Below are 26,858 nucleotides of genomic sequence, written 5' to 3' on the forward strand. Positions count from 1 at the left end.
TCTAATTCCTCCATTCTCTGGCTGTGCCCCCCGTGCCTCTGCCCCCCCAGGAGCAGATCAACAGCTTGGTGAAGCAGGTGTGTGGTAAGGCCCTGGGGAAGACGACCGAGAAATGTAACGGTGCAAGCCCCATCAAACCACCACCTAAACGCGGACCCCGGAAGAGAGAGACCGTGGAGGTGTCCCTGTCCCGTCTCTCCTCTTCCCACCTGTCTCCTGCAGCGGTCACATGAGGACGTTAACACCCCCCACTGCCCCTCCATCTTAGTTTGGAGAATCACTGTCGTCCTTTTTTTAAAGAAAGAAAAAATATAATGCCCCAAATCTCCCACTCAACCTTACTATGACGAACTACCCCACCCACCCCCTTAGTATGGCAAACTTGTGAAAGCAAGCAGTCTTTTTTTGCACTAGCACGGAAAATGTTTTTTCAGCTGATTTTTTTTCGGGGGGGGGGGGGGGGGGTTAGCATTAATTGAAACGTTCACAGGTAAATGTTGTGCCCCTTTCACTGCCCCCCCCCAATGTGTGCAGTCAGACCCATCGCCATCTGTCACTCAACTGTGAACAAAGGGATGAGTGGAGAAGGTGCTCCTTTTTTCATTTTATTGAAATGACACAAGTAGAACCCAAAGTTCTCTCATCTTTAGTTTTTGAAGATGAGTTCTTTTTATTCTCCTCTGCCTGCAGAAGCTCCTGTTGTTCAGGGCCTGTTGCTCCCTAACCCACGCCAGGTAGAACTTGAAAGGCAGATGTGTTTTGGCTGGCTTGTTTTATTTGGGATTTTAGCTTTGATTTTTAGATTTTGAGGAAGTCTTCTGTGTTTATTTTGTCATCGTTGTTTCCTTTTTCTTTGTTACTTGTGGAACTAGTGGTGCCATGGCTGTATGTCAGAAACACAGCCTGGGGTGCCGTGGCTGTATGTCAAACGGACCAAGGTGCCATGGCTGTATGTCAGAAATGCAGACCTCGGTGCCGCTGGTCTCTGTCTCTGTAGTAGGAGGGAGGCCTCCTTCGCTAGCAAGTGAAAACTGTGCCTGATACTCAACAAAGAGATCCATTGTTTTTGGTGCTGTTGGTTATTATTACTGTATAACAATACAAAAGAAAGGTGGGGTGCTGGCTAACTGCTAGCCCCTTCTCCCACAGGGCGGTAGCCTCTAGGCTCTCCTCTCCCATAGGGTTAGGGTTCTAGGCTCTCCTCTCCCATAGGGTTAGGGTTCTCGGCTCTCCTCTTCTCGATGTGCAATCATGTTAACATTCCATTCTTCCAGTCCTACTGTTTCATCTGTATCAGTTAACATTAATAATTTTATTATTTTCTATTTTGATTGTGTTTTTGTTCTAATGTGCGAGTAGAGTCACTAGTCAAAGGGTGTGAAATGTGAAATATGGAAATCCACGTTTTTTTTGTTTTGGGGTGTGTATTTGAGGTTTTTCCCTTTTTTTCAGATATATTATGAATTATTTTAGCAGAAGGTCCAACACAACATACATTTTTGTACATAATCCTGTAAATGTCTTTAAATACTCAAGCCTTTTCTGGGGTGAAGGAAGGAAAATGATACCATTTTAAAGGTATTACAGGAAGCAAGGGAGGAAGTGCTTGATGAAGAAAAGCCTTACGTTTCAGTTTCTTCATCTGTGTGAGTTTGATGCTTACAGGGTTGCTCTGGTTACGTGTATACATTTTAAGTGCTGCTTACATCACTAAGACAAAGATATGGAGTAGCTATGGCCCCCTAGTTTTCTTTTAACGTTTTTTTTTTTTCTTTTAGCTCTACTTTTTTAAAGAAAAGGGAACATATGTTCACAAAAATGTACTGAAAATTCAACAATGTAGTAGCTCCTCATGTTGCACTGAGCTTGCCAGTGGTGGCTGACAAGGTGATCCTATTATCCAGTTTGTTGGTGGTTGTTGTCCTTTACAGAAGACTGAACTGTTTTAGGAATATTTAATGAAAACCAAGTCGGTCGTTTTCAACAAAAGTGGTTAAGTTTTTATGGCCTTACAATGTATTTTATTCAGATTTCTTTGCAATTTTCTTTTTCTACAGTATAAACTATTGCTCACGGTCTGGCAAGTTAATTTATTAGCACTGCGTCTCCATCTTTCCTTCCACTTGGAAAGAGTTCATGTTGGTTATATTGCCAGTTTTTTACTTTTGCAGTTTGTACTAAAGGTTTAATAAAAACGTACAGACAATTCACTGTCTTTTCTTTTGAACCTGCGTGTCTGTCGTTGTGGTGTTCTGAAGCTGTCATGTTACGAAAGTAGTTAGCCATTCTACAAATAAGTATACTCCATGTCTAGGGATCCAAGCCTGATACAAGTGTGTGCATTCAGTGTCAAACAAGGGTAAGCAGACAGATGTCTTTTAATGTACCCAGGAAACAGTGTACTTACCAGGGTCCAGGGCGAGTTCTGTCCTGACACTCTAAACGGCCAGCCCTACCAGACCCATTTAAGTTCAAATGGTGATTGCAAAAATGGAAATATCTAAAAGGTGTAATAACAAAAAGGTGTCAAACCAACACTGTAAGACCCAACCAGACCGAGAGGATACTTAGTCCACCTCTCACTCTGCAATAACCTGCCAATCACCCACACCTGTGAGCCATTAGCAGGCAGTGCTGGTGCTTCAAGCAGCTGTATGATATAATCATGTTCTGAAAACATATTCAGGTGTGTGCAATGGCCTCTAGTAAAGAAAAGAAACCGTGAATGTACGTAGCGCTCGTCTGCGGTGGCGCCGGTCAGCTGTCCCTGTGTTCAAAGGGTTCAGGCTGGGTTATAAATCAACAGACTAGTGGAGCGGGACTATGGAACATTGTCGTTCTATTCCAGTTTCATTTCATTCTGAAATGGCACTAAGGGATCAGTATGAGAAATGGCAGTACAAGGGGGTGAAATGTTTATTACCAAGTCAAGAGATGTGGGGGGAATAATACTGTAACCACAATGTTCAACATGGAATTAGTTATTTACAAAACGGATTAAAATACAGTGAACATAAATGATGCATCTCTTCTTCCATGCATCGCAACCAGTCCTCGCAGGGTTTTGGGCCATTCAGTGTCTTCGCTTCTACCCTGGCCCTTACGTGGCCTGTGAGCTGCTGTCCTCAGTGTTTAAGTGGCTGGTTTCTGGGTGGCTGGAGCAGTGGCCTCCCTGCTAGGCCTGTGTTGGGGGGAACCTCTGTTTCGTATGATTGCACCCCGGCAGTACAGTGGATGTGGTCCTCCCTACCCCCTTCATCCTCCCTGGCCTTGGTGTCCTGCCTGTCAGTGGATGAGAGGGAGGAGAGCGTGTGTCTTAGCTCAGCCTGGGTGGGAACCTGCAGTGTGATCTCTGTGGTTAACGACTCCACGTCTGGACCTGAGAGACAGAGCAGGGACGTTTTGTGGAGTGCCCGAGAACTAATCGAAGTATTAAGTTGCTGTTTACTGTGCATGTGTGTCTGTGTGTCTGTGTCATACCCAGCATGGGCGAGGCAACGCTGTTGTCCTCTCCCCCAGAGTGGAGGAAGACGTCAAGGCTCTCATGGTCGGACATGTCCGTCAGGTCCATCTGCTCCAGCATGTCTACGTTCACCTCCATGGATGAAAAGCTGCCTATTGGCCCTGAGCAGCAAGACACAGGTGTTAGTCACCAACGCATACAGCAATTCACCAAGAATGCAACGGCAAGGGGCTGAGTCCAGGAAGAGCCTCGAAGCCTTTTTCTTTTAAAACTCTCAAACAAATAAAAAGCCAAAATCATTTACTGCTTTCGGCAAATATTTATATTTGAACCCCAAAAGAATCTTGCATGCTAACTGACTATTCTTCAAACCTTCAGATTATTCAAACCCAACCTTCAAGAAATCATGTTCCATTAAAAGAGCTGATCTTCATCTGAAAAATGGTTTTAATTCATCCTCACTGACTTGCCAAAAACCCTGAAATTGTTCTAGATATCTGTAGGGTTATATCCTGTCGTAAATTATTTCAGGCGGTGTCTGTATGGTTCTATCCTGTCTGAAGTTATTCCAGTTTTGTGTCTGTGTTCAATCATTGTCCTGGATTCATCACCTTGCAGGAACAGTATCTGTTGTAACATTGGTGTTATCACGCGTTACAAACACACAGTGCACTGTGAGGGATGATTGACAGCTGAGGCGGCATACCTCAAGGATACGAGGAGAGCAGGGCAGGACAGCAGGGTGGGGCAGAGTAAAGAGAGAGGGAACTGTTACTAGCCAGCCACGCAGTCACGCACACACAACCGGTGCTTTTCCAATGAGACTTACCCCCACACCAGTGAGTCGCCAGTTTTTTCCCATCAACAGTGTGACACTAAAGACTTGTGATGAGCAAAATCAACAATGTCTTGATAATTCAAATCTTTTTTGAGAAGGTGCAGGTCTGCCGGGGCCATGGCCCAGTGTAAACCAGATTCCGGTCCATGTAGATCGAAACAAAGTGTGAACCTTTTGGGTAAAACACGGGAAAATCCTTATTGGAAATGCACCAGTACACACACACCATCTGTCACTGTGACCATACTTTTCCATTGAAGACGATAAGGTGTTAAGGTGGGACTCTCTCACCTCTCCTCTCACTGATCTGCAGGTAGCCGGTGGACTGGTACTGGTCCATGTCTTGCTGGAATGCCTCTTCAAAGAACTTCTGCCTCTCCTTCAGATTCACCAGGGCAGGCTCCACCTCCTTCAGCTTAAACTGGCTAGACTCCACCTCCTTTGGCTTCACCTGGGGAGGATCCGCATCCTTTAACTTAACCTGGGCAGGCTCCGCCTCGTTCACCTGGGGTGGCACCTTATCCGCTACACAGGGCCGAGATATTTTCATTTAAATCTCAATAGCATAATTTCTGGGTAAAAATGAAGTACATTTCTGTGATTATTTATTTTTTCAATAAAAATTGTCCAAAAGAAACAAAAATAGCAAAGAACAATTTCTCAAACAAGAATTTTGCTAGGACATTCTGGGAGTGGTCTGAGTGGGGAGGGGAAAACTGAAAACTAGCTGTTATTGGCAGAGATATTTGGACCTGGTCTGTATTGGTCTAGTCACTAGGCAGGCCAAAACTCCATCCCATCAAAACAGGCAAACATTTCAGGCAGTCTTTTCAAACAGTTCATACATTGAAAGGTCATTATCATAATTTTCTCCATTTCACAGTGTTATTCCAACCGCATAGTGTGAAAATATATATAAAACACAAGAAAATCACGTTTTTGCCTGCACTGGGCTTTTAACAGCTAAACTCAAATAACAATGAATGATTACCGGCATTGATTACAGGTGGTTACTAGCGTGGATTACAGGTCTGTACAGCATCCCATATACACTTGTAGCTCTGTTGCATGAAATCATTTGATACAAAATGCTGTGATATCAGATGCCCTAGAGCTTGGGCCTTTGAAAAGAAACTGACTGTCTGTGTCTGGACGATGACATAGCCTACTGACCATCTCTGTCTGTCTGGATGATGACAGAGCCTGGAGATTTCAGACGACACAGTGTCACTTCAGCTAACTGTTTCTCTCAGACGGGGAGAGTCCGTTATATAAGAACGATCTAAGTCACGAAAGGAAGAGAGAGACTGGGACGGCTAGAGTGGGAGAAAGAGAGAGAGAGTGGGACGGCTAGAGTGGGAGAAAGAGAGCGGGTACAGTTGACGTCCCCATTATCAGCAGCTGTCCCCAGTCTCTCTCCCCCTTTCTTTCTATAGCGTCCCCTCTTTCTCTCCATCACTCACTCTTTATCTTTGTAGGTGTGCTGCTGAGTGTGGTTGGTGTGTGTGTGTGTGTGTACAGAGTGTCTGCGATTTTTTTTGTGTGTGTGTTTGTGTGCCTGTGTACGTGCATAAGTGTGTTTGTGTTGTGCTTTTTTTTGAGGATGAATTAAAGGTAGTGGGGTTCCTAAGGGACTCCAGTGTGTTTTCATTACTGTGGTTAGTTGGCTTTGACTTTGTTAACCCTGAGAAATAAAGATATTCTGCCCCTGTAGAATGTGTCTCCACTCGACTTGACATAGTAAAATTGCACATGTTGTAAATATGAAATTAGTCATATATACTGTGCCAAGATGATTGAATCATGTCCTGGACCTGCTGTTTTTGACTCTCTCTCTCTTTCTCTCTCTCGCTCTCTCTCTCTCTCTACACCACACCACACCACACCTGTTGTCTCGACCTCTGAATGCTCGGCTATGAAAAGCCAACTGATATTTACTCCTGAGGTAGTGACCTTTGCACCCTCTACAACCACTGATTATTACCTATGAACATTTGAACATCTTGAAGAACGATCTGGCCTTAATGGCCATGTAGTCTTATAATCTCCCCCCGGCACAGCCAGAACAGGATTGGCCACCCTTCAGAGCCTGGCTCCTCTTTAGTTTTTTTCTAGGGTCCTTTCTTCTATATCTGCATTGCTTGTTGTTTGGGGGTTTTAGGCTGGGTTTCTGTATAAGCACTTTGTGGCATCTGCTGATGTAAAAAGGGCTTAATAAATACTTTTGATTGATTGCTCATGTATGTGCTATCAAATAAAATATTTGTATGTTGACTGATGAAGAAATCTGTATTTATAGACATTAGTATTTCATCCAAACATGTTCCAACCATACCAATAAACAGGTGTGTGGGTATCACTGCCTTCCAAACAGATTCTAAACCTACAGTCACTGGGTCCTGATTGACAGTGGAGACTTGTTGCACTGCAGGATCTAGAGATGGCATCACTGCACAGGTCTCCATTGGGCCAAGTCTACAACAAAAACATTTAGCAAAACAATCATTGCAACGTGGATGGAAACGACAAACAGGAGACATTTTGTAAAGATCCACAAATGTTTTATCCGTTCGAACAGCGGCAGGAAAACACTGAAGGACCACAGTGGACCACAGTGCAATGTTCCAAGATGGCGTAGCAGTAAGTCGTCCTGTCGTGTCGTGTCCCTGTATATTTCGTTTATTTTCCGTTTTTTTTAAACATATTTTTCGTTTTTTACATAGCTATCCCTTTAAAAACTTTTTGCTAAACCTAAGCTTCCAAATACTCTCCTGCTACCCGCCTCACCCAATGTAGCTATTTTTCCTAAAGTATTTATATTTACTTCGGAACCCCTCAACTGAAGCTAGCCAGCTAACCACCAGCTATGCTAGCGGTCTTCAGCTAACCGGTCATCAGCTAACCTGTAGTTCGGAAAGCTCTCGCCAGTTCGAACAACGCGACTCTAACCAGAGCATAACGGACCTATTTATTTTTCATCCCCGGATTCATCCCCGGATTCCCACCGCAAACGGAACATTTTTCAGCTGGATTTTTTTAGCTGGATCTTCACAACTAGCTATCTAGCTAAACCACAACCCCGGATGATTACCCCGGGCTAGCGTTTCCACCCACTTAGCTTGAAGCTAGCCCGGCCTGCGCTACCACCGTAGCATACTCCTGAGCTACAATACCCGGGCCCACGACCGGTCTATCGATGTCACCGCATGAAGAGGAATAAACAGACTCACCCCATCGCGACGTCCCCCAAAGGCTAACTCTCTAGCCCTCGCTATCTCCCTGCTTGCTAATTCGGCCTGCTAACTGCTAGCTTGTCCAGCTCCGGTCCGCTAACTGCTACCTTGTCTAGCCCGGGCCTACAAACTGTTAGCTTGTTAGCACAGGCCTGCTAACCGTCTGAATCGCCGCGTCCCAAACGCTCACCGGACCCATATTTACTTTCTATCTCTTTTGACTTTTAATTTGTTTATACCTTCCGGAAACCTGCCTCACCCAATGTGATACGGAATCGCTTTTTAATTTTTTAATTTTTAGAACACACTCAAGAACCTCCAGAAGCTAACCAGCTAACTAGCTACAAGCTATTTAGTCATTGTTCGTTTTTTTTTACCTGGATAACACTCGCCAGTCCAGCTTCCCTGCCCCATCCACCGCTGCCCCCTGGACACTGATCTCTTGGCTACATAGCTGATGCACGCTGGCTGTCCATTAATCACGGTACTCCATTCTGCTTGTTTGTTTTATCTGTTGGCCCCGTTGCCTAGTCTACGCCATTTTACCTGCTGTTGTTGTGCTAGCTGATTAGCTGTTGTCTCACCTACTGTTTTAGCTAGCTTTCCCAATTCAACACCTGTGATTACTGTATGCCTCGCTGTATGTCTCTCTCAAATGTCAATATGCCTTGTATACTGTTGTTCAGGTTAGTTATCATTGTTTTAGTTCACAATGGAGCCCCTAGTTCCACTCTTCATACCACTGATAACTCCTTTGTCCCACCTCCCACACATGCGGTGACCTCACCCATTACTACCAGCATGTCCAGAGATACAACCTCTCTCATCATCACCCAGTGCCTGGGCTTACCTCCGCTGTACCCGCACCCCACCATACCCCTGTCTGCGCATTATGCCCTGAATATATTCTACCATGCCCAGAAACCTGCTCCTCTTGTTCTCTGTCCCCAACGCTCTAGGCGACCAGTTTTGATAGCCTTTAGCCGCACCCTCATACTACTCCTTCTCTGTTCCGCGGGTGATGTGGAGGTAAACCCAGGCCTGCATGTCCCCAGGCACCCTCATTTGTTGACTTCTGTGATCGAAAAAGCCTTGGTTTCATGCATGTCAACATCAGAAGCCTCCTCCCTAAGTTTGTCTTACTCACTGCTTTAGCACACTCTGCTAACCCTGATGTCCTTGCTGTGTCTGAATCCTGGCTCAGGAAGGCCACCAAAAATTCAGAGATCTCCATACCCAACTATAACATCTTCCGTCAAGATAGAACTGCTAAAGGGGGAGGAGTTGCAGTTTACTGCAGAGATAGCCTGCAAAGTAATGTCATACTTTCCAGGTCCATACCCAAACAGTTCGAACTACTAATTTTGAAAATTACTCTCTCCAGAAATAAGTCTCTCGCGGTTGCCGCCTGCTACCGACCCCCCTCAGCTCCCAGCTGTGCCCTGGACACCATTTGTGAATTGATCGCCCCCCATCTAGCTTCAGAGTTTGTTCTGTTGGGTGACCTAAACTGGGATATGCTTAACACCCCGCCAGTCCTACAATCTAAGCTAGATGCCCTCAATCTCACACAAATCATCAAGGAACCCACCAGGTACAACCCTAACTCTGTAAACAAGGGCACCCTCATAGACGTCATCCTGACCAACTGGCCCTCCAAATACACCTCCGCTGTCTTCAACCAGGATCTCAGCGATCACTGCCTCATTGCCTGTATCCGCTACGGAGCCGCAGTCAAACGACCACCCCTCATCACTGTCAAACGCTCCCTAAAACACTTCTGTGAGCAGGCCTTTCTAATCGACCTGGCCCGGGTATCCTGGAAGGACATCGACCTCATCCCGTCAGTTGAGGATGCCTGGTCATTCTTTAAAAGTAACTTCCTCACCATTTTAGATAAGCATGCTCCGTTAAAAAAATGCAGAACTAAGAACAGATACAGCCCTTGGTTCACCCCAGACCTGACTGCCCTCGACCAGCACAAAAACATCCTGTGGCGGACTGCAATAGCATCGAATAGTCCCCGTGATATGCAACTGTTCAGGGAAGTCCGGAACCAATACACGCAGTCAGTCAGGAAAGCTAAGGCCAGCTTCTTCAGGCAGAAGTGTGCATCCTGTAGCTCCAACTCCAAAAAGTTCTGGGACACTGTGAAGTCCATGGAGAACAAGAGCACCTCCTCCCAGCTGCCCACTGCACTGAGGCTAGGTAACACGGTCACCACTGATAAATCCATGATTATCGAAAACTTCAATAAGCATTTCTCAACGGCTGGCCATGCCTTCCGCCTGGCTACTTCAACCTCGGCCAACAGCTCCGCCCCCCCCGCAGCTCCTCGCCCAAGCAGCTCCTCGCCCAAGCCTCTCCAGGTTCTCCTTTACCCAATTCCAGATAGCAGATGTTCTGAAAGAGCTGCAAAACCTGGACCCGTACAAATCAGCTGGGCTTGACAATCTGGACCCTCTATTTCTGAAACTATCTGCCACCATTGTCACAACCCCTATTACCAGCCTGTTCAACCTCTCTTTCATCTCGTCTGAGATCCCCAAGGATTGGAAAGCTGCCGCAGTCATCCCCCTCTTCAAAGGGGGAGACACCCTGGACCCAAACTGTTACAGACCTATATCCATCCTGCCCTGCCTATCTAAGGTCTTCGAAAGCCAAGTCAACAAACAGGTCACTGACCATCTCGAATCCCACCGTACCTTCTCCGCTGTGCAATCTGGTTTCCGAGCCGGTCACGGGTGCACCTCAGCCACACTCAAGGTACTAAACGATATCATAACCGCCATCGATAAAAGACAGTACTGTGCAGCCGTCTTCATCGACCTTGCCAAGGCTTTCGACTCTGTCAATCACCATATTCTTATCGGCAGACTCAGTAGCCTCGGTTTTTCGGATGACTGCCTTGCCTGGTTCACCAATTACTTTGCAGACAGAGTTCAGTGTGTCAAATCGGAGGGCATGCTGTCCGGTCCTCTGGCAGTCTCTATGGGGGTGCCACAGGGTTCAATTCTCGGGCCGACTCTTTTCTCTGTGTATATCAATGATGTTGCTCTTGCTGCGGGCGATTCCCTGATCCACCTCTACGCAGACGACACCATTCTATATACTTTCGGCCCGTCTTTGGACACTGTGCTATCTAACCTCCAAACAAGCTTCAATGCCATACAACACTCCTTCCGTAGCCTCCAACTGCTCTTAAACGCTAGTAAAACCAAATGCATGCTTTTCAACCGGTCGCTGCCTGCACCTGCATGCCCGACTAGCATCACCACCCTGGATGGTTCCGACCTAGAATATGTGGACGTCTATAAGTACCTAGGTGTCTGGCTAGACTGCAAACTCTCCTTCCAGACTCATATCAAACATCTCCAATCGAAAATCAAATCAAGAGTCGGCTTTCTATTCCGCAACAAAGCCTCCTTCACTCACGCCGCCAAGCTTACCCTAGTAAAACTGACTATCCTACCGATCCTCGACTTCGGCGATGTCATATACAAAATGGCTTCCAACACTCTACTCAGCAAACTGGATGCAGTCTATCACAGTGCCATCTGTTTTGTCACTAAAGCACCTTATACCACCCACCACTGCGACTTGTATGCTCTAGTCGGCTGGCCCTCGCTACATATTCGTTGCCAGACCCACTGGCTCCAGGTCATCTACAAGTCCATGCTAGGTAAAGCTCCGCCTTATCTCAGCTCACTGGTCACGATGGCAACACCCATCCGTAGCACGCGCTCCAGCAGGTGTATCTCACTGATCATCCCTAAAGCCAACACCTCATTTGGCCGCCTTTCGTTCAAGTACTCTGCTGCCTGTGACTGGAACGAATTGCAAAAATCACTGAAGTTGGAGACTTTTATCTCCCTCACCAACTTCAAACATCAGCTATCTGAGCAGCTAACCGATCGCTGCAGCTGTACATAGTCTATTGGTAAATAGCCCACCCTTTTCACCTACCTCATCCCCATACTGTTTTTATTTATTTACTTTTCTGCTCTTCTGCACACCAATATCTCTACCTGTACATGACCATCTGATCATTTATCACTCCAGTGTTAATCTGCAAAATTGTAATTATTTGCCTACCTCCTCATGCCTTTTTCACACATTGTATATAGACCCCCCCCCTTTGTTTTCTACTGTGTTATTGACTTGTTAATTGTTTACTCCATGTGTAACTCTTTGTTGTATGCTCACACTGCTATGCTTTATCTTGGCCAGGTCGCAGTTGCAAATGAGAACTTGTTCTCAACTAGCCTACCTGGTTAAATAAAGGTGAAATAAAAAAATTAAAAATTACTACATAACAACTCTTAATGGGTTGTAATCAGAATGGATGACCAAGGTTCACTTATAAAGCACACAGTGCATTCGGAAAGTATTCAGACCCCTTGAATTTTTACACATTTTGTTCATTCTAAAATTGATTTAATTGTTTTTTTCCCTCATCAATCTACACACAATGCCCCATAATGACACAGAAGAAAACAGGTTTTTAGAAAGGTTTGCAAATGTATAAAAAAAAATAAAAACAACGGAAATATGACATTTACATAAGTATTGAGACCTTTTACTCAGTACTTTGCTGAGGCACCTTTGGCAGAGATTACAGCCTCAAGTCTTAGGTGTGACGCTACGAGCTTGGCACACCTATATTTGGGTAGCTTCTCCCAATCTTCTCTGCAGATCCTCTGAAGCTCTGTCAGGTTGGTTGGAGAGCATCGCAGCACAGCTATTTTCAGGTCTCTCCAGAGATGTACGATCAGGTTCATGTCCGGACTCTGGCTGGGCCACTCAAAGACAGTCAGAGACTTGTCCCGAAGCCACTCCTGTGTAGTCTTGGCTGTGTGCTTAGGGTCGCTGTCCTGCTGGAAGGTGAACCTTCGTCCCAGTCTAAGGTCCTGAGCGCTCTGGAGCAGAATTTCATCTAGGATCTCATTGTTCTTTGCGTCCTTTATCTTTCCCTTGATCCTGACTAGTCTCCCAGTCCCTGCCACTGAAAAACATCCCACAGCATGATGCTGCCACCACCATGCTTCACAGTAGGGATGGTGCCAGGTTTCCTCCAGATGTGACGCTTGGCATTCAGGCCAAGGAGTTAAATTTTGGTTTCATCAGACCAGAGAATTTTGTTTCTCATGGTCTGAGAGTCTTTAGGTGCCTTTTGGAAAACTCCAAGCGGGCTGTCATGTGCCTTTTACTGAGGAGTGGCTTCCGTCTAGCCACTCTACCATAAAGGCCTGATTGGTGGAGTGCTGCAGAGATATTTGTACTTCTGGGTTCTTCCATCTCCACAAAGGGACTCTGGAGCTCTGTCAGAGTGACCATCGGGTTCTTGGTCACCTCCCTGACCAAGGCCCTTCTCCCCAATTGCTCAGTTTGGCCAGGAGGGTAGCTCTAGGAAGAGTCTTGGTGGTTCCAAACTTCTTTAATTTAAGAATGATAGAGGCCACTGTGTTCTTGGGGACCTTCAATGCGGCAGACATTTTTGAGTACCCTTCCCCAGATCTGTATCTCAAAACAATCTGGTCTCAGAGCTCTGCAGACAATTCCTTTGACCTCATGGCTTGGTTTTTGCTCTGACATGCACTGTCAACTGTGGGAACTTATATAAACAGGTTTGTGCTTTTCCAAATCATGTCCAATCAATTAAATTTACCACCAGTGGACTCCAATCAAGTTGTAGAAACAAGGATGATCAACGGAAACAGGATGCACCTGATCTTAATTTCAAGTCTCACAGCAAACGGTCTGAATTACTTATGTAAATATGTTTTTTTTAACGTTTAAATTTTTTTTCTTTCTAAAAACCTGTTTTCGCTTGGTCATGATGGGGTTTTGTGTGTAGATTGAGGGAAAACAATAATGTAATCAATTTTAGAATAAGGCTGTAATGTAAAAAATATGAAAAACTCAATGGGTCTGAATACTTTCCGAAGGCACTGTATAAGCAGTAAAATTATATTAGTATTCTGTGAGAGGGTTTTGGCTGGGCCTCTATGAAACTGGACATCATTATCTGATTGCAGGTCTCCATTTAGAGTGTTGCCAGACTACACAATCGAGCTGTCTCGTCCAGCCCAATACTGGAAAGTAGGCTAATGCAAGCACATCCCACCACAGAGACAACAGATTAGCAATAAACACCATTCACGAAGGACACATTACACACAATACAGAACAATGCTGTCAATTTCCCTCCCTTATTCTTCTGAAACGCATCAGCTCAAATTATTGTCTATTATTAGATTTTTAAAAATGCATATAAATAATTCATATGATTTGGTTCTTATAAACTCAAAGGAAGGATTGTCTACTCTGAAATTAATTTGTTATGCATGGTTAAAAAGAAGATGTACCAGTGGCCTGATGAACCTCACATTCTTGACAGTTGTAGCAGTGCATTTATGCAATGTTACTTTTAGATTGCAGATATCTTTCTCACTAGTGTTCAGATTTAAAGCAAGGCAGTAGCCAACATGAAAATAACTTACGCTGTTAATAGTGGCGACTTAGAAGTAAAGGATCAGTAAGTATTAGTGGAGAGTTAGAAGTAAAGGATCAGTAAGCAGTAGTGGAGAGTTAGAAGTAAAGGATCAGTATGCAGTAGTGGAGAGTTAGAAGTAAAGGATCAGTAAGCAGTAGTGGAGAGTTAGAAGTAAAGGATCAGTAAGCAATAGTGGAGAGTTAGAAGTAAAGGATCAGTAAGCAATAGTGGAGAGTTAGAAGTAAAGGATCAGTAAGCAGTAGTGGAGAGTTAGAAGTAAAGGATCAGTAAGCAGTAGTGGAGAGTTAGAAGTAAAGGATCAGTAAGCAATAGTGGAGAGTTAGAAGTAAAGGATCAGTAAGCAGTAGTGGTGAGTTCGTATGGGTTAGGGTTAGTGATTGAGGCTGGAGTTGAACTGGGATGTGGACATAAAGCTTGGGTTAAGGTTAGGGTCATGGTTGAGGCTTGGGTTAAACTGGGATGTGGGCATGAAGCTACTGTAGGGTTAGAGTTGTGGTTGAGACAAGGGTTAGGGTTGAACCGGGATGTGTACATGAAGCTAGTGTTAGGGGTGTGGTTGAGACAAGGGTTAGGGTTGGACCGGGATGTGTACATGAAGCTAGTGTTAGGGGTGTGGTTGAGACAAGGGTTAGGGTTGGACCGGGATGTGGACATGAAGCTAGGGTTAGGATTAGGCTAAAGGTTAGGGTTAGGATTGAAGCTAGGGTTAAACTGTGATGTGGATATGAAGCTAGGGTTAAGATTAGGGATAGCATCATGCTCATCTGTGCTTGTCTGGCACACAGGATTAATACATTTATGTATCGAGCGCCTCATGACAAAGTGAACTGATGGTGAGCTGCTCATGACAAAGTGAACTGATTAATGACTGTGAGGGGGGCGCCAGAACGACAAGACCACTCTGTCTTTGTTTGCTTTGTTTAATAGCTTCATTTGCATCCAGCGTACATGTGCTATAATGATTATGGCAAAGCAAACACACACACACACACACACACACACACACACACACACACACACACACACACACACACACACACACACACACACACACACACACACACACACACACACACACACACACACACACACAGAGGAGTTTCCACTACAGTACTCACGGGAACACAGTGCCCAGGCTATCTGCATTCTACTTTGGTTTGTGCAGACAAGAAAAGCGTAGGAGTGGGAACCTGGGGGCAAACTGAGTCACTCTACTGCTGTCAGGCCCACTCAACATCCTAGAGAGAGAGAGCTGGCAGAGTAAAATTAACAACACTCTATTAGAGCACTAAGCATTATATCTACCAAACACTATATATATTAGAGCACTAACCGTTATATCTACCAAGAACTATATCTATTAAAGCAACAAGCATTATATCTACCAATAACTATGTCTATTAGAGCAATAAGCATTACAGTGAGGGAAAAAAGTATTTGATCCCCTGCTGATTTTGTACGTTTTCCCACTGACAAAGAAATGATCAGTCTATAATTTTAATGGTAGGTTTATTTGAACAGTGAGAGACAGAACAACAACAAAATAATCCAGAAAAACGCATGTCAAAAATGTTATAAATTGATTTGCATTTTAATGAGGGAAATAAGTATTTGACCCCCTCTCAATCAGAAAGATTTCTGGCTCCCAGGTGTCTTTTATACAGGTAACGAGCTGAGATTAGGAGCACCCTCTTAAAGGGATTGCTCCTAATCTCAGATTGTTACCTGTATAAAAGACACCTGTCCACAGAAGCAATCAATCAGAATCCAAACTCTCCACCATGGCCAAGACCAAAGAGCTCTCCAAGGATGTCAGGGACAAGATTGTAGACCTACACAAGGCTGGAATGGCCTACAAGTCCATCGCCAAGCAGCTTGGTGAGGTGACAACAGTTGGTGCGATTATTTGCAAATGGAAGAAACACAAAAGAACTGTCAATCTCCCTCGGCCTGGGGCTCCATGCAAGATCTCACCTCGTGGAGTTACAATGATCATGAGAACGGTGAGGAATCAGCCCAGAACTACACGGGAGGATCTTGTCAATGATCTCAAGGCAGCTGGGACCATAGTCACCAAGAAAACAATTGGTAACACACTACGCCGTGAAGGACTGAAATCCTGCAGCGCACGCAAGGACCCCCTGCTCAAGAAAGCACATATACATGCCCGTCTGAAGTTTGCCAATGAACATCTGAATGATTCAGAGGACAACTGGGTGAAAGTGTTGTGGTCAGATGAGACCAAAATGGCGCTCTTTGGCATCAACTCGCAGTGTTTGGAGGAGGAGGAATGCTGCCTATGACTCCGAAAACACAATCCCCACCGTCAAACATGGAGGTGGAAACATTATGCTTTGGGGGTGTTTTTCTGCTAAGGGGACAGGACAACTTCACTGCATCAAAGGGACGATGGACAGGGCCATGTACCGTCAGATCTTGGGTGAGAACCTCCTTCCCTCAGCCAGGGCATTGAAAATGGGTCGTGTATGGGTATTCCAGTATGACAATGACTCAAAACACATGTCCAAGGCAACAAAGGAGTGGCTCAAGAAGAGGGACATTAAGCTCCTGGAGTGGCCTAGCCAGTCTCCAGACCTTAATCCCATAGAACATCTGTGGAGGGAGCTGAAGGTTCGAGTTGCCAAACGTCAGCCTCGAAACCTTAATGACTTGGAGAAGATCTGCAAAGAGGAGTGGGACAAAATCCCTCCTGAGATGTGTGCAAACCTGGTGGCCAACTACAAGAAGCGTCTGACCTCTGTGATTGCCAACAAGGGTTTTGCCACCAAGGACTAAGTCATGTTTTGCAGAGGGGTCAAATACTTATTTCCCTCATTAATATGCAAATCAATTTATAACATTTTTGATGTTATTGTTGTTATTCTGTCTCTCACTGTTCAAATAAACCTACCATTAAAATGATAGACGGATCATTTCTTTATCAGTGGGCAAACACACAAAATCAGCAGGGGATCAAATACTTTTTTCCCTCACTGTATATCTACCAAATACCATATCTATTAGAGCACTAACCATTATATCTACCAAGAACTATGTCTATTAGAGCAATAAGCATTATATCTACCAATAACTATATCTATTAGAGCAACAAGCATTATATCTACCAAGAACTATATCTATTAGAGCAACAAGCATTATGTCTACCAAATACTATATACAGTATATTAGAGCACTAACCATTATATCTACCAAGACCTATATCTATTAGAGCAATAAGCATTACATCTGCCAAGAACTATATCTATTAGAGCAATAAGCATTATATCTACCCACACTATATCTATTAGAGCAATAAGCATTATATCTACCCACACTATATCTATTAGAGCACGAAGCATTCACTGCCATTAAACTATCTAATGTTCATTTTCAACCGCTTACTCACTTCATTGCTGGACTTGTCAGTGTTCTATGTCAGCAAACTAATTTAAACCAATGAGGCAACTGTAAACCAATGGTGGCTTATTTCTTATTTCTGTGACCAACACATATATTGTCATAGCCTCCAGTGATGGTTTATCTCATAGTATCTCCTATTTTAAACACATTTATGGACAATGAATAGATTGTGCAAGATGGACCTCTTCCTCCTCCTTCTTCTCCTCCTCCTTCTTGCAGCATTCTCAAGCCCGATGGACAATCAGCACTAACCCTGAGTGGGAGAGAGAACCATGAGTAGGGAACATCACTGCCAAATCAGCAAGTAACCAAGCAACCAGTACAAAGTAGTACCACACAGTATAGCACTGGTAATATTCCACTGTTTCCAACTTCTTAGTCTGTTAAAACTCCTTGCACTGCAACACATTCCAATGTGTCACCTTCTCCTATGTAAGCATTTCACTGTTAGTTTATACCTGTTGTTTATGAAGCATGTGACAAATTTGATTTGGTTTGATCCTTCCTTACTGACCCAATACCTATCTGGCTGCGTTTACACAGGCAGCCCAATTCTGATATTTTTGTCCACTAAGAACATTTTACATCAGATCTTTTCCGAAGCTAAACTGATTGGTTTAGGGCCTCCCTAGTGGCGCAGCGGCCTAATGCACTGCATCACAGTTCTTGAGGTGTCACTACAGACCTGGGTTCGATCCTGGGCTGTGTCACTGCCGGCTGTGACCGGGAGACCCATGTGGCAGTGCACACACAAGTTATCTCTGGAGAGCCCTGTCGAAGCAATAGGCAATATGGTTCTACAACAGTCTTTTAGAAGATTATCAATGATAGATAATCTTATCCCAGTGTTCATCTCTCGTGTACAGATGTACAGTTGAAGTCGGAAGTTTACAAACACCTGAGCCAAATACATTTAAACTCAGTTTTTCACAATTCCTGACATTTAATCAGAGTAAAAATTCCCTGTCTTCGGTCAGTTAGGATCACCACTTTATTTTAAGAATGTGGAATAATAGTAGAGGGAATGATTTATTTCATCTTTTATTTATTTCATCACATTCCCAGTGGGTCAGAAGTTTACATACACTCAATTAGTATTTGGTAGCATTGCCTTTAAAAATTGTTTAACTTGGGTCAAATATTTCGGGTAGCCTTCCACAAGCTTCCCACGATAAGTTTGGTGAATTTTGGCCCATTCCTTCTAACAGAGATGGTGTAACTGAGTCAGGTTTGTAGGCCTCCTTGCTCACACACGCCTTGTTAGTTCTGCCCACAGATTTTCTATGGGATTGAGGTCAGGGCTTTGTGATGGCCACTCCAATACCTTGACATTGTTGTTCTTAAGCATTTTGCCAGAACTTTGGGAGAATGCTTGGGGTCATTGTCCATTTGGAAGACCCATTTGCGACCAAGCTTTAACTTCCTGACTGATGTCTTGAGATGTTGCTTCAATATATCCACATAATTGTCCTTCCTCGTGATGCCATCTATTTTGTGAAGTGCATCAGTACCTCCTGCAGCAAAGCACCCCCATCCCAACTGTGCTTCACGGTTGGGATGGTGTTCTTTAGCTTGCAAGCCTCCACCTTTTTCCTCCAAACTTAACGATGGTCATTATGGTCAAACAGTTCTATTTTTGTTTCATCAGACCAGAGGACATTTCTCCAAAAAGTACGATCTTTGTCCCCATGTGCAGTTGCAAACCGTAGTCTGGCTTTTTTATGGCAGTTTTGGAGCAGTGTCTTCTTCCTTGCTGAGCGGCCTTTCAGGTTATGTCGATATAGGACTTGTTTTACTGTGGATATAGATAGTTTTGTACCTGTTTCCTCCAGCATCTTCACAAGGGCCTTTGCTGTTGTTCTGGGATTGATTTTAACTTTTCGCACCAAAGTACGTTCATCTCTAGGAGACAGAACGCGTCTCCTTCCTGAGTGTTATGGCGGCTGCGTGGTCCCATGGTGTTTATACTTGTGTACAGATGAACGTGGTACCTTCAGGCATTTGGAAATTGCTCCGAAGGATGAACCAGACTTGTGGAGGTCTACAATTATTTTTTCGAGGTCTTGGCTGATTTCTTTTGATTTTCCCATGATGTCAGGCAAAGAGGCACTGAGTTTGAAGGTAGGCCTTGAAATACATCCACAGGTACACTTCCAGTTGACTCAAATTATATCAATTATCCTATCAGAAGCTTCTAAAGCCATGACATCATTTTCTGGAATTTTCCAAGCTGTTTAAAGGCACAGTCAACTTAGTGTATGCAAACTTCTGACCCACTGGAATTGTGATACAGTGAATGATAAGTGAAATAATCTGTCCAGAAACAATTGTTGGAAAGATTACTCGTGTCATGCACAACGTAGATGTCCTAACCGACTTGCCAATACTATAGTTTGTTAACAAGAAATTTGTGGAGTGGTTGAAAAATTAGTTTTAATGACTCCATCCTAACTGTATGTATGCATAACTGGTACCATAGAATCTATCGGGAAGGAATGGGATGCGTGGGATAACGAGAAGCAATAGTTTTTTCTCTTCTTATTTTGGTTGTCACTGGTTATTTGCAAAAATCACGATTTTGCAGGTGTTGGTATCTTTCGAATTTCGTAAGGGGAGGGGACATTAACTTGCAAAGAGAGAGGGTGGAGCTACAGTTCTGCTCCTCGTTCTAGCATCTTTTCATCTCTTCTCTTCACACGTATGGACCCAGAACTTAATCAAGCAGCTGGCCAATTACGTGGGACTTTATTTCTGGGTTAACCAAGACTAACCCAGTGTACAGTATACATCTCTAACCCTAACCCAGTGTAGACATCGTGCCAACCCAGTGTAGACATCGTGCCAACCCAGTGTAGACATCGTGCCAACCCAGTGTAGACATCGTGCCAACCCAGTGTAGACATCGTGCCAACCCAGTGTAGACATCGTGCCAACCCAGTGTAGACATCGTGCCAACCCAGTGTAGACATCATGCCATTCGTCAGGTGTGCCAACATCTGTCAAATAGGCTAAAATACTCCAGACTGCAGTAACTCATTACATAACATTTCCTCGTTTTATTAGCCTTGTGAGGACTTCTGATACCAACAAGGATAGTAAAAACCAAACCACACACATACACACAAGCGCACATGCCACATGCACACACAACCACACCGTAAACAATGCTTTGGGGGCAACCTTTAATTCCTTCAATATACAGTTGCTTCTTCTTTCATTTTCTCTCTTTGGCTTTGCTAATGTTGTTGGTTCCCTCTGGCTTTCATCATAAAGGGCTATTCAGAGCCACCAGCTAATATTCCCTCTCCTCTACAGCACTGTTATTGTGAAGCTTTTCAATAGATTACAGAGACCAATGTTCAATGTCCTGTCCTTTCTTCCTGTCCTGTTCTATACTGACCTGTCCTATCTCTGTCCTGTCCCATCTTTTTCCTGTCCTGTCCCATCTTTTTCCTGTCCTGTCCTTTCTTAGCTCTGTCCTGTCCCATCTCTTTCTTGTCCTGTCACATCTCTTTCTTAAACACTGTCAAACCATTCCATCGAAACCATCCAATATTCTGCATTCAAAATGTGTGGCTGTGTTAACAGACCATGGAACATGAATGTTCTGAGACATACAAAGGGGATGGATGGATGGATGGAAGGGGATAGGGAGGAGGGAGTTGAACATGGTGGTGGAGAGGTGGAGGAGGGAGTGGTGGAGGAGGGGGATGGATGGGTGGATGGAAGGGGATAGGGAGGAGGGAGTTGAACATGGTGGTGGAGAGGTGGAGGAGGGAGTGGTGGAGGAGGGGGATGGATGGGTGGATGGAAGGGGATAGGGAGGAGGGAGTGGTGGAGGAGGGGGGTGGATGTATGGAAGGAGATAGGGAGCAGTGGAGGGGGGATGGATGGATAGATGGATAGATGGAAGGGCAGAAGGAGAAGGGATGTGGGGGGTTCAATAATAATGAAAGCAATAAAAAGCTTTCATTCTCTCTGTGTGTGTGTGTGTGTGTGTGTGTGTGTGTGTGTGTGTGTGTGTGTGTGTGTGTGTGTGTGTGTGTGTGTGTGTGTGTGTGTGTGTGTGTGTGTGTGTTTGTGTGTGTGTGTGTGCGTGCACGCCCACACTGAGCTGTCACAATAAGTCACATCACCCATTAATCTCTGGTAGTTACAGCACCAATATTTTCCATCCCAGACGTTTTGTTATTCATTAATAACATACGTATCTTAGTATTACTGTGTGTTCAGTTGTGGTTGAAGGCTTGCATCTTATCCTCTTCACTCCAAATGTTTGACATCAAATACTGTTGATATGAATTCCGTGCACGCTTGAAACTAAATCCATACGTTTGAATCTAAATCCAACCCGTTTAAAGATTCTTCTACTGCCACCAAAAAATTACTACATTTTTGTGACAACTGTGACCATTATCAAATTCAGATAAAAACAATTGAAAAGAAAACCAGATAAAAAAAAGGCTACCAGGAAAAAGAAGAAGCATATCTACAGATATTACAACTATCTAATAATCATACATGGATCTGCGATTCCACCATACATTAGCATGTAGACATTATGACACAAACAGAAAACAATAAAGAAATAACCAGTACAAGCGGGTGTCAGTACCATAGAAATATAATTCTAGAGCTGTATTATATGCATATATACTGTACGTATATCTATGGTGGGTACCTACAGCTATTCCTCTGGCTGCCGTCCATGGATCCTGGAGAAGAAGACATCCCAGCGGTGTTGTAGATCAGAGCCAGAGGAAAGGGAGAGGAGGGCAGGATGGGCTGTGGACAGGGTGAGGCGGCAAAGAGAGGCGATGTTACCAACTCTCAATCACAGCACCGTCTGTCTCCCTCTGCGCTCATCCTAAGAGGCTGCTTAAACCACTATCTCACACACACAGTCATGCACATACACAGTATTATACACACACACTCTCACACACAGGAGTATGGCAGCAACGTTCTCCCCCACACTGGCTGTCTGAAAGGGTCGAGCTGCTGCCTGCAGGCTGAATGGTCTGGCTGTGGAGACAGAGAGGCTTCAGCACGGCTAGGAGCTGGGGATGGACCAATCTCATGGCTAGGAGCTGGGGTTGGACCAATCACAAGGCTAGGAGCTGGGACTGTATCAATCACATGGCTGAGAGCTGGGGATTGACCAATCACATGATTAGGAGCTGGGAATGTACCAGTCACTCAGCTAAGAGCTGTGAATGTACCAATCACACGGCTAAGAGCTGGGAATGTACCAATCACATGGCTAAGAGCTGGGAATGTACCAATCACATGGCTAAGAGCTGGGAATGTACCAATCACATGGCTAAGAGCTGGGAATGTACCAATCACATGGCTAAGAGCCACAGTCATAGAGCTCCGATAAGAGCTGGGAGAAGCAAAGAGAGGCAAAAAGTGTGAGTGTGTGCATTTGTGCACATGTAAGACAGAGAGAGGAGGAGTAAGATAACCTCTGATATGATGTGTTGTTATCACTTACATCTGTCTGGACAATAATCCAAATCCAATAAGGCTGAACATCATAACAAAAATCAACCCCTCTTCTTCTCTCTTCTTCTCTCCTCCCTCTTCTCTTAGGGCCCAATTCAGATTTAGGAAATGTACGCCTTTTATTTCCTACGCACTTCTCAGTAGTTGGTATTCAGACTTACAGAACCAGTCAAACGTTTGGACACACCTACTCATTCAAGGGTTTTTCGTTATTGTTACTATATATACTATATATTGTTACTATATATACTATATATTGTTACTATAATAGTGAAGATATCAAAACAATGAAATAACACATATGGAATCATGTAGTAACCAAAAAAATATATTTTAGATTCTTCAAAGTTGACACCCTTTTCCTTGATGACAGATTTGCACATTCTTGGCATGCTCTCAACCAGCTTCACCTGGAATGCTTTTCCAACAGTCTTGAAGGAGTTCCCACATATGCAGAGCACTTGTTTGCTGCTTTTCCTTCACTCTGTGGTCCAGCTCATCTGAAACCATCTCAATTGGGTTGAGATCGGGTGATTGTGGAGGCCAGGTCATCTGATGCACTCCATCACTCCCCTTCTTGGTCAAATAGCTCTTACATAGCCTGGAGATGTGTTGGGTCATTGTCCTGTTGAAAAACAAATGATAGTCCCACTAAGTGCAAACCAGAAGGGATGGGATATTGCTGCAGAATGCTGTGGTAGTCATGCTGGTTAAAAGTGCCTTGAATTCTAAATAAATCACTGACAGTGTCACCAGCAAAGCACCCACACACCTCCTCCTCCATGCTTCATGGTGTGAACTACACATGCGGAGATCATCCGTTCACCTACTCTGCGTCTCACAAAGACACAGCGGTTGGAACCAAAGATCTCAAATTTGGACTCATCAGACAGATTTCCACCACTCTAATGTCCATTGCTTCTGTTTCTTGGCACAAGCAAGTCTCTTCTTCTTATTGGTGTCCTTTAGTAGTGGTTTCTTTGCTACAATTCGACCATGAAGGCCTAATTCATGCAGACTCCTCTGAACAGTTGATGTGTCTGTTTCTTGAACTCTGTGAAGCATTTATTTGGGCTGCAATTTCTGAGGCTGGTAACTCTAATGAACATATCCTCTGCAGCAGAGGTAACTCTGGGTCTTCCTTTCCTGTGGTGGGCCTCATGAGAGCCAGTTTCATCATAGTGCTTGATGGTTTTTGACAAATTTTCCGGATTGACTGACATTCATGTCTTAAAGTAATAATGGACTGTCGTTTCTTTTTGCTTATTTGAGCTGTTCTTGCAATAATATGGACTTTGTCTTTTACCATGTAGGGCAATCTTCTGAATACCACCCCTATCTTGTCACAAATCAACTGATGGGCTCAAACACATTGAGAAGGAAAGAAATTCCACAAGGCGCACCTGTTAATTGAAATGCATTCCAGGTGACTACCTCATGAAGCTGGTTGAGAGAATGCTAAGAGTGTGCAAAGCTGTCATCGAGGCAAAGGGTGGCTACTTTGAAAAATATCGAATATATTTTGATTTGATTAACTCTTTTGGTTTCTACATGATTCCATGTGTATTATTTCATAGTTTGATGTATTCTCTATTATTATACAATATAGAAAATAGTTTAAATAAAAAATAAAAAACATGGAATGTAGGTGAAGGTGTGTCCAAACTTTTGATTGGTACTGTACCTTATGCAGGTGCATAACGGGCTCTGCAGGCGTGATCAGCCAACTTCCTGCATTTCAACACATTGTGCCATGATACAGAGATGTTTTGTTATTGTTGCTGTTTTATTTATTACATTTTTTATTTTTTATTTAACCTTTATTTAACTAGGCAAGTCAGTTAAGAACACATTCTTATTTACAATGACGGCCTACCAAAAGGGATTCAAAATTATAATTAAAAAAAATATATAACATAGAAATATAAGACAAAACACACATCACCACATAAAGAGAGACCTAAGACAACAACATAGCAAGGCAGCAACACATGACAACACAGCATGGTAGCAACACAACATGACAACAACATGGTAGCAACACAACATGACAACAACACAACATGACAACAACATGGTAGCAGCACAAAACATGGTACAAACATTATTGGGCACAGACAACAGCACAAAGGGCAAGAAGGTAGAGACAACAATACATCACGCAAAGCAGCCACAACTGTCAGTAAGTGTGTCCATGATTGAGTCTTTGAATGAAGAGTTTGAGATAAAGCTGTCCAGTTCGAGTGTTTGTTGCAGCTCGTTCCAGTCGCAACCTGCAGCGAACTGAAAATATAAGCGACCCAAGGATGTGTGTGCTTTGGGGACTTTTAACAGAATGTGACTGGTAGAACGGGTGTTGTATGTGGAGGATGAGGGCTGAAGTAGATATCTCAGATGGGGGGAGTGAGGCCTAAGAGGGTTTTATAAATAAGCATCAACCAGTGGGTCTTGCGACGGGTATACAGAGATGACCAGTTTACAGAGGAGTATAGAGCGCAATGATGTGTCCTATAAGGAGCATTGGTGGCAAATCTGATGGCCGAATGGTAAAGAACATCGAGCCGCTCGAGAGCACCCTTACCTATCGATCTATAAATTATGTCTCCGTAAACTAGCATGGGTAGGATGGTCATCTGAATCAGGGTTAGTTTGGCAGCTGGGGTGAAAGAGGAGCGATTACGATAGAGGAAAGCAAGTCTAGATTTAACTTTAGCCTGCAGCTTTGATATGTGCTGAGAGAAGGACAGTGCACTGTCTAGCTATACTCCTAAGTACTTGTATGAGGTGACTACCTCAAGCTGTATACCGTCAGAGGCAGTAATCACACCTGTGGGGAGAGGGGCATTCTTCTTACCAAACTACATTACCTTTGTTTTGGAGGGGTTCAGAACAAGGTTAAGGGTAGAGAAAGCTTGTTGGACACAAAGAAAGCTTTGTTGTAGAGCATTTAACACAACATCCGGGGAGTGGCCTTCTACTCCTCATATGAGAGAGCTTCCTACTGCCTGAGCTATGTTGTTGATGTAAATTGAGAAGAGTGTGGGGCCTAGGATTGAGCCTTTGGGTACAGGCAATAGCTGAGACAGCAGATTTTCTGACTTTATACACTGCACTCTTTGAGAGAGGTAGTTAGCAAACTAGGCCAAAGACCCCTCAGAGACACCAATACTCCTTAGCCGGCCCACAAGAATGGAACGGTCTACCGTATCAAAAGCTTTGGCCAATAGCAGCACAACATTGCTTAGAATCAAGGGCAATGGTGAGGGCAATGGGGACATTGAGGGCCTTTAAGGTTGCAGTGACACATCCATAACCTGGGTGGAAACCAGATTGCATACCAGAGAGAATACTATCGACATCAAGAAAGCCAGTTAGTTGACAAGTTTTTCCGACACTTTTGATAAACAGGGCAAAAATAGAATATTACATTTAGAATAGAATAGAACATTTAGGATCAGCTTGATCTCCTCTTTAAATAAAGGATGAACCGTGGCTACCTTTCAAGCAATGGGAACCTCCCCAGAAAGGAGAGACAGGTTAAAAAGGTTGGAGATAGGCTTGGTGACGATAGGGGCAGCAACTTTAAAGAAGAAAGGGTCTAAATCATCTGTCACATCTGCTCCCGCTCTTCCCTCCCCCTGGTGCTTGAGGGCGCCAGGTTGCCCTGCATCACGCACTCCTGGCATCCATCATGCACACCTGCCTTTCCTTGTCACGTGCATCAGCGTTATTGGACTCACCTGAACTCATGTATCACCTGTTCATTTCCTCCCCTATATTTGTCAGTTCCCTGCTCTGTTCCCCACTGCTGCATTGTATTATTTTAGTCTTTAGTATTAGATTGCTGATGCTGTTCCTGTCTCGTTCTATGTCCGTCTT

The 26,858-nt window shown here is 44.1% G+C and overlaps 2 protein-coding genes across 5 annotated transcripts in view; one reads left to right on the forward strand and one right to left on the reverse strand.

Moving 5' to 3' along the window:
- Positions 1-2,227, forward strand: part of LOC109875556 (protein Jumonji) — an 81,285-nt gene extending 79,058 nt beyond the window's left edge. For both annotated transcript variants that reach the window (XM_020467900.2, XM_020467899.2), the window contains one exon: positions 51-2,227. In XM_020467900.2, coding sequence (XP_020323489.1) covers positions 51-233 — 183 coding nt within the window. In that variant the 3' untranslated portion in view covers positions 234-2,227. The remainder of the gene's footprint in view (positions 1-50) is intronic.
- LOC109875614 (dysbindin) lies at positions 448-22,500 on the reverse strand. 3 transcript variants are annotated; one of them, XM_031793500.1, is made up of 4 exons: positions 22,157-22,500; positions 4,593-4,826; positions 3,481-3,615; positions 448-3,379 (listed from the first exon to the last, which is right to left on the reverse strand). In XM_031793500.1, the coding sequence occupies exons 1-4, from the start codon at positions 22,200-22,202 to the stop codon at positions 3,126-3,128; spliced, it is 669 nt and encodes a 222-aa protein (XP_031649360.1). In that variant the 5' UTR covers positions 22,203-22,500; the 3' UTR covers positions 448-3,125. The 3 variants fall into 3 exon arrangements, with proteins under 3 accessions (XP_031649360.1, XP_031649359.1, XP_031649361.1); XM_031793499.1 differs by having other exon boundaries at positions 3,481-3,624; XM_031793501.1 differs by having other exon boundaries at positions 448-3,282; positions 3,481-3,624; positions 22,157-22,494.
- Between the last annotated feature and the right edge of the window lie 4,358 nt (positions 22,501-26,858).

Source organism: Oncorhynchus kisutch, linkage group LG17 (genome assembly GCF_002021735.2).
Source record: "Oncorhynchus kisutch isolate 150728-3 linkage group LG17, Okis_V2, whole genome shotgun sequence".
NCBI classification, from domain to species: domain Eukaryota; kingdom Metazoa; phylum Chordata; class Actinopteri; order Salmoniformes; family Salmonidae; genus Oncorhynchus; species Oncorhynchus kisutch.

Coding starts and splice junctions, on each gene's coding strand:
- LOC109875614 (XM_031793499.1), bottom strand. CDS start 22,202: ATGTCTTCTTCTCCAGGATCCATGGACGGCAGCCAGAGGAATAGCT. Junction 4,827..22,156: donor CGGCAGCCAGAGGAATAGCT/GTAGGTACCCAC, acceptor GGCCCTGTGTAG/CGGATAAGGTGCCACCCCAG. Junction 3,380..3,480: donor CGTTGCCTCGCCCATGCTGG/GTATGACACAGA, acceptor TCTGTCTCTCAG/GTCCAGACGTGGAGTCGTTA.